Source organism: Pelobates fuscus, chromosome 12, assembly GCF_036172605.1.
Source record: "Pelobates fuscus isolate aPelFus1 chromosome 12, aPelFus1.pri, whole genome shotgun sequence".
NCBI classification, from domain to species: domain Eukaryota; kingdom Metazoa; phylum Chordata; class Amphibia; order Anura; family Pelobatidae; genus Pelobates; species Pelobates fuscus.
In genome coordinates this window covers 69,967,540-69,981,554 of record NC_086328.1, presented here as the reverse complement: position 1 = coordinate 69,981,554, position 14,015 = coordinate 69,967,540, and the positions used below count along the sequence as shown (strand labels likewise).

The following is a 14,015-nucleotide window of genomic DNA, read 5'->3' as shown; positions in this document are numbered from 1 at the left end:
AGGCTTGAAAAATAGTGTGCAATGAAATTAACGCTTTATAAATACCATTTTGTTAAAACAGGTGTCTATATAATACTGCGAGCAAACCATTAATAACTATCCTTCAATTTGCAGTTTCTTTATATATATATATCACTTACTTTACTTGAATGAAATTCTAGTCTTCGGATAAACCGCTCGATGGATTTCACTTGCTACAAGGGCGTAAATGAAGAAACAAATAACACAAGAGTAAAAAAATAATCACATAATTCCAATAATTATTATTGCAGAAATCCAAGACTGAACCCTTTCCTCCCTATGCTTTTACAATAGATGCACAAGTTAAAGTACCGTTTCCACCTGAAAAGCATAAAAATTGTTTATCTTTGGAGAAACATGCAGTTTTACACACACACTGCCATCCAGAGCTATCCAGAGATGGGTAATGACTGCATCAATGCTAAGCCATTACGGTCTTACTACTAACACTAACATATTTTAATAACAGATTTTTTGGGTGTATGTTTACAGGGCTATAGCACCCTTTTGACCACGACATATGAAAGAAGCTCCAGAGATTATTTATAAAGAATTCATACAAAGAACCCATCCAATAATCCAGAATGAGGGAAGAAGGACCTACTTTGAGTCTCTCTCATAATTTTGAATGTGGGATGAGAGAAAATGAGGAGCAATTACGGTTTACAGGAGGGTAAGAGGAGGAGACCACTTGCCCCATGTTAAGTTTTTAAAAAATAAACTAATAACACACTTCCTTGTTCGTGGAATTGTACAAGCCTATGCTTAGCTGACAGAGCTAACTTAGACTGTCTCAGCTAAACCATCTAAGGCTTAATCAAGATTCTTACCTTGTCCAGATCATACAGAAAACCCTAAGGAGAGGGGGAAAAAAAACAAAGAGAAAGTGTTTAAGTTCTATGGAATTTGCTACGAAATAATAATATAAATTTCTTTTTAATGTTACTATTTAAATATTCCATTCAAAGAAATAATGTTATAAATACATACATATAATTACAATGTATGAGTGGTCCTGGTGCCTATAAATTACTGGGTTCCCAAATACAAGTTTTAATAATAAAGATAAACTTGTCACTTATCAAGAGGTTTCCCAGGCTTGCTGCAGCCTCCACTCTTCCTACTTCTGAAATCATTACTAGGATGATTTCCAGCCAATCCAATGCTTCTCCATAGCGAAGCATTGGGGGGAGAGGGGGGGTCTAATGCAAATATGTAGCAATCCCCATGCTGCACCAATAGTATTTATTTCCATAGAGAGGCGTTATAATACTTTTCAAAAGGGAAATTTAACAGCACTCTGTCGTTGTGATGCCAAACGTGAGCTCCTTCAAAGAATGAAAGCATTCTAAGAGTAAGTCCCTCTAATGGTACTTTAACTGACAGCCACTAGAGACATACTGATTGACAAACATAAACATTGACATTTCTCAGCAACTGCAGGGACATCACCTAGGCACCAAGACCACTACAATAAGCAGTAATGGTTTTGGTGCTTAGAGTATCCCTTTAAATATAACAAGTCTAATATAGTTTGAGCATGTGTATTAACCCCTTAAGGACACATGACATGTGTGACATGTCATGATTCCCTTTTATACCAGAAGTTTGGTCCTTAAGGGGTTAAAAGAGTAGTATGTGCACTAAAGCCTACATCTAAAAGCCTACAAATAAATATAGTGGTTTTGGTTTATAGATGCTGCCTCTTTTTTCTGACAAATGTTAACATTGCCATTTCTTCAAAATGACTATATTGATATTTGCCAGGGAACATGCCTCTAGTGGCTGCAAGACTGACAGTCACTAGAACCACTTCCTTCTTAAAACCTTAATCTATGGGAAGAATTGGACTGGATAAGTCATCAATCCTGATTACGTCACTGGAGATTGAGTGGCTGCTCCATGGAGGCTGGCCTAGAGCTGGAATAAAGATACATTTTATTGCAATTTTAAAAAAAATATTATTATTTAAAATTGAGGAGATATATAATGCAAATTAAGAGTACATCTAAGCAGACAAGCTAAAGCAGCAAGATAGTTTTGATTTCATATAATTAATTATCGGATGGAAGGGCAACATTTTACTCCCCCAACATTTAGGAAAAGAAAAAAAAAAAATCAGTAAGTATCCATGACTTGGGCAACGAATACCTCCTAAATGTTCCAGGCTCAGGGTTCTATCCAACTGTTTTAGATTTGTGTCCTGCATCTCTGGACAGAATTGTGGGAACTGGTCTCAAACATTGTAGAGCGAGTAAACGATTAGACATACGCATGCTGTGCTGAGTAACTGCATATCATGATGCATATGAAAGGAGCACTTCTGGAGTACTCTGTGCATTGGTATCCCTGAGTGGGGCTGACCAGAGAGCCTGCCAGTACCATGGTTTCCAGCCCTTGTCTCCTTCCTCCTTTTGGGTGTCCACCCCTCTGTGTGGCATTTGCTATTTAGGGAGGTTTGGCAAAAGCGTGCTTCACATTGACACATTATATGCAATCATGTATCATAATGCTATATTAATTTTAGGACAATATTGCCAAAAACGTAAAGAAAAAAAAGTTGATATTTTTATTTTTTTTATTTGACATTACTACTAATGATATATAATAAAAATATATATTTTATATTTAGTAAATTTCTCTTTGACCAAAATGCCACTCCCACAATTACATTTCAATTTCTCAGCATAAACTAAGTAATTTTATTGGCAGAATAATAATTTCAAACTGATAAAAAAAAGAAAATCGTGCCCTTGAAATATTTACTTATACTGTAAGGTTTGTCTTTTACTTCCAGCATTTTAGAAGTAAATGTAATTCTATATATTTCAAAATAATCCTAAGTAAATAAATCAAATGTTACATACGGTATTTTCAAAATTCCAAGATAACAGTTTAAATTGTTTAAAATATAATTGTAAAAATTTAAATACAGAAACATAACCACCAAAATAACAAACAAGAAATCGACAGTAAATATTGTGTGTGTGTGTGTGTGTGGTGGGACAACAATTTATCTTTAGAGTATATGCATGTACTCACCAGCCTAGAGTTTCTTTTTGACTCCTTTATCTGTACTGTGAGCTTGTCTAATTCTATCTGATGGACCTCTAGGTAAGCTCTGAAAAGAAGAAAAAAAGATGAATGATCAAGTTGAGTAAGGTGCATGTTTTTCTAAAAACTGATTGGTTTGTATAAATGGAGATTATAGTTAATTTTAACCCCCTTCCCTTTCAGTTATGTGCTTATACAAGCAATAAATAGACGTCTCAGAAATGTTAAAACAATATCAGCAAAATAAGAACCTCACCTGAGCACATGGAACACACTTCAAAGGTTCTCCGTTATGCCCTGTACAGTATATATTCCTGGTATAACTGTTCTTTCTATATGTGAACTTTATGCCCACAAAAATATATTACTTTCTCAATCAGGAGGCATTTTGTAGGCCTTTTGAAAAAGGCCATCAGGTTCCTTACAAACACTCATACACATGGCACAAATATCCTCTATTAAAAATACATAAATAAGCAAACATACAAACTACAAAGTTTGACAAACAGTTCTAAAGGCCAAACAACTTAAAAGGACCCTAAAGGCACTTGGACAACTTCATCTCTATAAAGAGGTTTAGGTGCAGTGCTCCTGTCTTTTTAACCAGAGGCACTTCCACTTCTATAACGGAGTCAAAGCATATTATATATCAAATTACTCTCATTGAGAGAATTTGATTGGCGCAGTACGGCCTTAAAATATGAAGAAAAAAAAACATTTTTCTTTATTTTACACTCAATTTCTACACAAGTACAACTATAGAAAACAAACTCAAATTAAATTAACGAATTAGTCCCGATTGCTAAATGCTCTAATTGTCTAGGATTTAAATTAATTTGTAGAATTTATAAGACAAATGTTGCAAGCAGTGCTTGCGGACAAGACGTAACATATGCACAGAATTGACATTTAACAGAGTTCCAGGCTGCAAATATTCCCTGTGCTAGGGGTCTAACTAGCCCCAGGGACAATAGTGCAAATAATTCTGGATGTGCAGTGTTGCCAGCAGAATCAATGCACAACCTTATTCATTTGTCCATGACCATTTCAAAAAGCAGAAGGGAACTTGGATTTTGGAGTTACCCTTTAACTTGATACACTTTGGTTTGCTGACTTCACCAAGAACAACTAAGAATAAGAACTAAACTTTAATACAGATTCTTTGTTCTGAAATGAGTTACTTACTGTGAGCACAACTATTGTTGTAATAAAAGAAAAGACTCCAGATAAAGTTAGTTTCATAATTCACGCAATTCCATAAAGGAGTTGCATGTGGCATGAATTGATAATATACCATGTATTGGTGTCTTGTTAAAGGAACACTATAGTCACCTAAATTACTTTAGCTAAATAAAGCAGTTTTAGTGTATAGATCATTCCCCTGCAATTTCACTGCTCAATTCACTGTCATTTAGGAGTTAAATCACTTTGATTCTGTTTATGCAGCCCTAGCCACACCTCCCCTGGCTATGATTGACAGAGCCTGCATGAAAAAAAAAACCTGGTTTCACTTTCAAACAGATATAATTTACCTTAACCCCTTCAGGACGGAGTCAATAGTGCACGTTCTGATCAAAACAAAACGTAAACAAAAACTAGAATTTACGCTATATGTCTGTTCACCCGTAGTTCCCCTCTTTCAAATTACATGTACCCACACTTATTATATATCATTTTGTTCAGGAGAAACAGGGCTTTAATTTATCATTAACTATTCATATATGGAACATAATTTATTATGAATAAAATAAAAAAAAAATGTGAGAAAATACAATTTTTTTTTTTAAATTTGCATTTCCGTCTGACATTTTAACTGTGAATGTCATAATACAGTTAGGTTTTTACTGCAAAAAAAATGCACATCTTTGTAATCAGCGATGTGTCACGAGTACAACAGTACCCCCCATTAACAGGTTTTATGGTGTTTTGGAAAGTTACAGGGTCAAATATAGAACATTCCATTTTCAAATAGACATTTTCCAGATTAGTAATGTTACCTTTGAGACGGTGTGGTAGCCCAGGAATGAGAATTACCCCCATAATGGCATAGCATTTGAAAAAGTAGACAACCAAAGGTATTGAAAGTGGGGTATGTTTAGTCTTTTTTAGTAGCCACTTAGTCACAAACACTGGCCAAAGTTAGCGTTCATATTTGTTTTTGTGTTAAAAAAGCAAAAAACTAGTATTTGGCCAGTGTTTGTGACTAAGTGGCTACTAAGAAAGACTGGACATACCCCACTTGCAATATCTCGGGTTGTCTACTTTTGCAAATGGTATGCCATCATGGGGGTAATTCTCATTCCTGGGCTACCATTCGCTCTCAAAGGCAACATAACCAATCTGGCAAATTTCAATGTAAAAAAAATGAAATGCAAGCCTTATATGTAACTCTCTAACTTTCCATAACACCATAAAACCTGTACATGGGGGGGTACTGTTTTTCTCGGGAGACTTCACTAAACACAAATATTAATGTTTTAAAACAGTAAAACATATTACAACAATAATATAGACCATACAAGTGCTGTTCGTATGTAAATAAAATGCAAAAAAGTCACTTTTACTTAAAATATCATCGTTGTAATACAATTTACCAGTTTGAAACACTAATATTTGAGTTCAGCAAAGTCTCCCGAGTAAAACAGTACCCTATGTACAGGTTTTATGGTGTCTTGGAGAGTTACAGGGTCAAATATAGTGCTTGCAAATTAAATTCTCTGCACTTTCTCCCTGTGTTGTCAGGCATGTCAATCAAATTTTAATTAATCAAATCACATAATTATGTTAAAAGATTATTTAAATATACACGTAGAATTTTAATATATATGCATTTATAGGTATTTAAATTCTACGTGTATACTAATGTAATCTTTTATGTAATTATATGTATTTGTCTATATATATAAAAAAACCAAATAATCTTGCACTCCACCTGATCCGTAGTCCAATGCCCGGTGCTTGTCAGCCAAAATACAACGAAAGATTCAAAGATAGCACTCCAGGGACTTGATAAAATGTAACTTTTATTTTTCTCACTAAAACATCAAAGGTGTCAACGTTTCAGCTTGATCCCCTCAGGTTGTCCTGACGAAAGCTTGAGGGGATCAAGCTGAAACGTTGACGTGCTATCTTTGAATCTTTCGTTGTCTATATATATATATATATATATATATATATATTTGCGGTTATTTGTATTTTATATATAGATAGATATATATATAGAATGTCATTCTAAGTGTATTTTGTTACCGAGATATATATATATATATATATATATATATATATATATATATATATAAATAACAAAATACAGTTAGAATGAAATTACATATGCATATATAATTTATATTAAATTTTGTTTCAATATTTTATTTATTTTATTATTTTATTTATTTATTTTAATTATATGTATTTATATATAATATATATATATATATGTACATCTATTAATTATATATATGTAACGTCATTCTAAGTGTATTTTAATATTAATATATATACTAATATTAAAATACACTTTGTATGACGTTACATATATATAATATATATATAATATATATACATATATATAAAAATATTTGAAATTTATTTTTACACGTTTAATTTTTTTTTTTTATTACTTCCCACCAGCAGGGGGACTGTGACATTTCAGACAGCCCCCCTGCTGGCAGATCCATAGCCAGCTATAGGGGGCCATGTGATCGCTCTCTGAGAGCGATCACATGGCCCCCGGGGACCTCATTTGTCGGAGGGGGGCTGCCTCAGAAGAGGATTGCGGCGGAGGTAAGTACACCTCTCCTCCAGGGGCTCAAAGCCGTTACGGCGTTCCATGCCGTCGCAACGGCTTTAAAGCCTATTTAATGCGGGACGGCATGGAATGCCGTAACGGCGTTAAGGGGTTAAATAATTGCATCTCAATCTCTAAATTGTACTTTAATCACATACAGGAGACTCTTGCAGGGTCTAGCAAGCTATTAACATAGCAGGGGATAAGAAAATCTTAATTAAACAGAACTTGCAATAAAGAAAGCCAGAAGTTTGGTCCTTTAAGGGGTTAAAGTGAGACTAGAGAGCCTTGTGGTAGTCATTTTGCCTTGTTCTTTTATTCTTAGCTTACTTGTGAGAAACGTAAACCACTTAGCATTATGGGAAAATGCTCATTAAGTGCATCATTAAAACATGCACTTTTCATTTGATTTGAAGACTGTGCAGGATCACTTTTGATGAGCATCAGCAATGTAAAGCCTTTGAACATCAGGGGTTGCAAGAAATGCAGCTGTTTCCTGAATTTCCCAGCTATACTGCAAAACTGGTACTCCGCTCCCTCTTTCTAAAGCCCAATCTGTGCATGTGCTCGCTATATTTGGAGACTTCCCCTATTTCTTCTGTCGGCTGCACAATATAATTGACATAGCTTTTTCTACTACAGTGGGATTTTATTAAAGACACGGAGGCTCATATTACGCCTAACTCTTTCTTTATTTCCTCAGCAGCAAAGATAGAGGAATATAAATATTGTCAAAAATGAAAGAAAAACTGTATAGGCATAACGGGTAGCCGATCACATGGTAGAGGAAGTGGCTATATAAGTCCTATGTCTCCCACAATCCCCCTCTTTCTTTGCTGCTTCCTCAGACAGATAAGTGTTTTTGCTCCTCTCTGACTCAATTTTGATAATCGTTTACTTGTATTGATTTTTCGTTGTATACTGATTTATAGCTTGTACAGTTTTTACCTGTTACCGCTAGCGTTCCCCCTGGGACCCCTTAGTGCTCTTCTCCCTATCGGGGATTCCTGTAGCCTGCCCTTCCCTCCTCGTGCTTCCGCACGGCTCCCGGCTCTGTGCTTTTGCCGCGACCGCTCTGTTTTCGGCCGCGGCTGCGCACGCATTCTTCCCCGCTCGCGGGCGGGCTCGGCGGGTCGGGTGCACGAGCCCCTTCCCCCGCCGAGTGCCCGGTCGCGTGCGCCTTCCCTCACGTGCGGAGGCCATCTTGGGCGGACCTCGATCCTTCCCCTGTGCTGCCGTGCGGTCACCTTTGCTTTGCCGGGTCCCCTGGGAACGCTAGACGGTCTGTGTGTATTGCTTTCTGTGGGTAACTCAACCCTTTGCTCTCCTTTATTCACCTTAGTGTCATTTAGCGGTTTATTTTCTTTAGTTGCCCACTACAGCTTTACATCATGCAGGATAGGGAGGATGGGCCTACAGGTCCCCCTGGGGATTTTCACTCAGACAGTGCTGAGGGTGCTATGGCCTCCCAAGAGTTTCAGGCCATGCTGGAAGCCACTATGACCTCCTCCATTCAGAAGGCTATTGCCTCGGCCATGGGGGCTGTTACTACTTCTTTTTCGCAATCCATGCACTCCCTGGTTTTGCCTGCTCTGGCCTCCCCCGCCCCTACGGGTGTTGGGTCCCCCTCCCCTGCTCAGACTGTGCCTGGAGCCCGTAAGGCAAAGGCCAAGTCCAAACATGTCGGCTCCCACTCCTCGATGCAGGTTCTACCTGCCATGACGGACACGCTTGAGGCGGTCACAGATGGCGCGCACCCCACGCGCAAAAGAGCCCCTGGCCGGGCTAAAAAGGCTAGATTATGGAAACGGGCTAGAGCCCTTGATGATGGGTCGGATACCGACCGGAGTGTGGAGGAGGAATCCGACTATATGGAGTATGACTCCTTTGATGATGATGTTGTATCTGGAGAGGATTTGCCCCTTACGGGCGTTAACCCATCAGAGTCCTCCGCCAAGGCCCGGGGTCCAGTATTAGGCCCCTCTGGGGATGACAAAACGATCCTTGATCCTCAGGGTAACCCCCTGTTCGACCCAGACGACCTGCGTCACCCCCGGTCCGCTGAATGGGTTCCCCCGGATCATATTGCCCAGTATGTGGCCAAACGTATCCGCACACCCCTTTCCAGAGAAGGCCGCAATAAGCTACGGGCCGAATGCCCATGCCCTTCTCTCCCGGGCGCTGCGGGCAAAACCCCAGATATTGACCCACAGATTGCCCAGTTCCTGGGTAAGTCGGGCTGGAAGCCCAAAAAGGGTCTTGACAATTCCCTGAAGGGATGCCAGGACAAGATCCTGGATACACTGGGACCCCTCTCGAAGCTCTATGAGCTTCTAGATGCTGCTAAAGCTGGGGATTCAGTTTTGGACGTAGACGTGGCCATAGGTTGGGTCCAACGGGCCATATGCTTGCTGGGGAACGCCAATACGGCGATGTCTGCGGAAAGGCGTAAGGCGATATTATTAAAAATAGACCCTAAGCTGGCCACTATGACTGTGGCGGAACCTGACCCGACAGAAGAGGGTTTACTGTTTGGTACCTCCTTCGTGAAAGACATGGGGTCGTATGTCAAGACCTTCACGGCGATTGACAAGGCGCAGGCGAGCATGAAACGCATGTTCGCGCCTAAGGTTTTCAGAGGGGCCGGGCGTAGCAGGAACCGTCCACCCGGCCGGGGTTTCCGAGGCGCATTCCGCGCCACCAGAGGTTCCTCTTTTCCCTCCCGGGGATTTCAAGACCAAAGGACCCCTCCCTTCTTCCCAGCCAGAGGTCGGGCTTGGGGCTCCAGATACCCCCGCAGTGGTACCACCAGCAGACATCCTTATGGTGAGTACCCTTTCTTTCCCTCCCGTTCAGGTAGCAGGGAGGCTGGCCTTATTTTACCGAGAGTGGACGAAGCTCACCTCGGATGCTTGGGTTCTGCAGTGTGTAAAGGGGTATCGCCTAGATTTTGTTTCAGTGCCTGTCCAGTTTTATTCCCCCAGAGAACTGTCCCTTCCACGGGAACAAGACGAGATGATCTCCGCGGAGGTCGGAGAGATGCTCTCCAAGGGCGCTATAGAGGAACTGCCATTCGCCGCCAAGGGCTTTACGAGCAATCTGTTCCTGGTGCCCAAGAAAGGAGGCGGAGTTCGCCCTGTAATAAATCTTCGTCCCCTCAACGCCTTCCTGCGTTACCAACACTTCCAGATGGAAGGTATACACTGCCTCAGGGACCTTCTGCGCCAGTCGGACTGGCTGGCCAAACTAGACCTGAAGGACGCTTACTTCACGGTCCCCATTGCTCTAGAATTCAGAGATTATCTCCATTTCACATGGCACGGGCGGCGTTGGCGTTTCACCTGCCTGCCTTTCGGTCTCTCTTCGGCTCCCTGGTGCTTCACCAAGCTTATGAAGCCTGTGGTGGCGTTCCTCCGTACCCGAGGGGTTCGCCTCATTGTTTACCTGGACGACATTCTGATTTTGTCCCAATCGAAGGAGGATCTCCTTCTACACCTGGAATGGACTACCGCCCTGCTACAGAAGTTGGGTTTTCTGATCAACTGGGACAAATCGGTTGGATCCCGCCCAGTCCATAGAGTTCCTGGGGTTCAGAGTGGACTCCGTCCAACAGTTCCTGTTTCTACCGAGTTCCAAGGTGAAGGCCATTCAGAAGGCGATTCGAAGAGCTCTGCGTGTCGCAGACTTGTCCATCAGACAGCTGGCGAGAATAATTGGCCTTCTCGCGGCCTCTATTCAGGCGATCTTCCCGGGCCCACTACACTACCGGGCCCTCCAGCGACTCAAAGGGTCACACCTTCGGTCAGGTCACTCCTACGAGTCTCGGATACGCTTGGACGCAGAGTCCAGAGACGAGTTGGTGTGGTGGTTAGCACACATGGAGGCGTGGAATGGGAGAGCCATCTTCGGCTCCATCCCGGACGTAGTGATCGAATCAGATGCCAGCTTGCACGGCTGGGGTGCTCGTTGTGGCGACGTTTCCACAGGAGGCAGATGGTCCGACGTGGAGAAATTGTTGCACATCAACTGCCTGGAATTCCTGGCTGGGGCTTTCGCGATCCGCAGCCTTACCCCAGGACGGGCGAATTGCTGCGTTCTCCTCAAGATGGACAACGTATCAGCGGTCCGCTACATAAACCACCTGGGGGGTACGAAGTCCAAGATGTTGGCAATTCTGGCGAAAGATTTCTGGCGATTCTGCCTCTTCAACAACGTTTCGGTAACAGCGGAACACATTCCGGGACTAGACAATTCGGGAGCGGATTGGAATTCCAGACACTTAAGAGACTCTGGAGATTGGCGTCTACACACTTCGGTGTTCCAGAGCCTGGACATGTTGTGGGGAAAGTTCCAGATGGATCTGTTCGCATCTCAACTGAACACTCAACTGCCGAAGTTCTTCAGTTGGAGGCCGGATCCGGCAGCGGTGGCGACCGATGCCTTCCTTCAAGAATGGCCGCGGGGTCTGCTATACGCATTCCCTCCATTCAACATGATAGCGCGCACGATCTCAAAACTGGTTCGCCACGACTGTCGTGTAGCGCTAATCACCCCGCTTTGGAGATCTCAACCATGGTTTCCCCGCTTGATGGAGTTGTCGATCGATTATCCTCGGTTGATTCCAATCTTCCAGGACCTCCTTCTAGACCCGGATGGGAACCCACATATTGTAGTATTACAACACCAGCTACCCCTGATAGCGTGGTTCCTTTCAGGGGACCTTGGATTGTCCCAGACGTTCCGCAGACAACTCTCCTACTCCTCGATAACGCCTGGGCCCCAGGCACACGAACTGCCTATCGAACTTCATGGAGATCGTGGTCTGGTTGGTGCATGGAACGGGCAGTGGATCCCGTATCTGCCCCTCTACCTTTGATCCTGGAATTCCTCACGTCCCTGTTTGACTCAGGCAAGGCGTACCGCACGATTAACCTCTCCCGCTCGGCTATCTCGGCCGGACACAGGGGTTTGGATGGCTCCCCTGTCGGCAGGCATCCTTTTGTATGTCGTCTTCTCAAGGGTATCCGCCTTGCTCGTCCTCCTCGGCCTCGCTTCTCTGCCTTTTGGGACGTTAACATGATGTTGCAGTTCCTCTCCTCATGGTACCCTAATCAGGAGCTGACTTTGAAACGACTGTCATCCAAGTTGGTTATGTTACTCTGTTTGATCTCTTGCAAGAGGGTCTCTGACGTCAGGGCCATGGATTGGGACGCCGTTGCATTCACCCCAGAGGGTGTTACTTTTGATATATCCAGGAGGACTAAATCTGCATCCAAGTCTTTTTCGTATCCCAGGTTTTCTGGCTGTCCGGCGCTCTGTCCAGTGGATTGCCTCAGAGTTTATCTGGATGTCACGAGTTCCCTTCGCTCTGCCGATCTACACGATTTGTTCATATCTTTCAAGTCGCCTCATCGACCGGTTTCTACACCTACCCTGGCACGTTGGATACGTGAACTGTTATCCTCTGCGGGTATAGACACCTCTGTGTTTACGCCCCATTCGGTACGAGGAGCGATGGCTTCTAAAGCCTCCTCAGTCGGGTGTCGTCTGGAGGATATCATGCGGGCGGCAGATTGGTCCAGAGAATCGACTTTTAGAGACTTCTATTTCAGACCTATTGAACACATCGCATCTCGAGTAGTTGCACAGCTTTGAACTTGCATAATATGAGCCTCCGTGTTTTTAATAAAATTCCCAGATTTTACTAGTAACATGACGTAAAGTCATCATTTTATTAAAGACACGGAGGCGAGTATTATTCCCTCCCGCCCTCCCGGTGTGGAATGGGGTTACGAGATGCTTGAGACTCTACGGGTTTTTACTGTTCAATTAGGTATGTATTGATTATATAGGTTTATTTATATGATTGGATGGTTTGGTACGTCTTATTATGTTTACTAATTATTTATCTTTTGTATTTCAGAATCCAGTTTATTGTTTGTGACTCCTTACAATGTTGTTTGGTAAGTCTACAGTTTTGAGTCTGGAAATTACCATATTTCTCTGTCTTTTTTAGCTTGATGTTGTCGCATTGTTCCTGTTTCCTGTGCTGATCAAGTAGGACATCGTTCTTCTTACCTGGTCTTCGGTTTTTGCAAGAAAGAGGGGGATTGTGGGAGACACAGGACTTATATAGCCACTTCCTCTACCATGTGATCGGCTACCCGTTATGCCTATACAGTTTTTCTTTCATTTTTGACAATATTTATATTACTCTATCTTTGCTGCTGAGGAAATAAAGAGTTATGCGTAATACTCGCCTCCGTGTCTTTAATTAAATCATGACTTTACGTCATGTTACTAGTAAAATCTGGGAATTATACATACCTTTCCCCTATTTACTTATTCTTCAGTGTATTGGTTGATATATATAATGAAACCTTTACTAGATTATTTTTATTCAGCTATTTTCTATTTTTCTTGCCCTCATATGGGAAGAAAAGATACAAACAGCTGAGACATTTGCTACATAATATTGCTACTTTGTGTAATCACATTGCAACTACAAAGACCATCTCCACAGAGTCCTGCAGCCACTATTGTTTATTCAATATTTACACTTTTAACCGCAGGTGGCGGCTATTCTTGCAGTGACACAGTGGTTATGGTACACATATCCGGTCTCATTGTTTAAACTTTAAGAGTTACTCACCAGTGTGTGCTGGTGTTTATCTATTAAGTTGCCTTTGAAATCCCCTATTTCTTTATGACCTTACTATGCACATGCTTCACCCTTTGATTTGATCACTCAGACCATCCTGAGCCCTAATCATGTGTTCTAGTTATCCATATCCTATTTTCTTTACCATTTGTTTTTTTAAATTTCTTTCTTTTTACATTTTTTTATTTTTTTAAATACGTTGGCCCCTGTGCTAACACAGACTTCCCGAGAGCTTATCTACATCTCCAGGCCTTCTTGGGAAGTGGTGATTTGTAATCTGAAGAGTGTGTTATATTCTCCACCACCCTCAGTGACCATATATTGCATAGATACACACACACACACAAATAAATATACATATATATACATAATGTGGGAGTTGGGGCTAATCTGACTTAGAATTCCATGCATAAATAAGTTGTAATATATATATTTTTACATTAGACTTCTATTAAATATTTTGCAACGAGGAGGAGTACAGAAAGAAAACAG

General features: G+C 41.7%; 1 protein-coding gene across 3 annotated transcripts in view; it reads right to left on the bottom strand.

Annotated features, from left to right (window-relative positions):
• RIPOR1 (RHO family interacting cell polarization regulator 1) overlaps positions 1-14,015 on the bottom strand; it is a 405,268-nt gene that overhangs the window by 67,112 nt on the left and 324,141 nt on the right. For all 3 annotated transcript variants that reach the window (XM_063438390.1, XM_063438389.1, XM_063438388.1), the window contains exons 4-6: positions 3,064-3,142; positions 852-875; positions 141-194 (exon numbers count right to left, since the gene is read on the bottom strand). In XM_063438390.1, the coding sequence (XP_063294460.1) occupies positions 141-194; positions 852-875; positions 3,064-3,142 (157 nt within the window). The remainder of the gene's footprint in view (positions 1-140; positions 195-851; positions 876-3,063; positions 3,143-14,015) is intronic.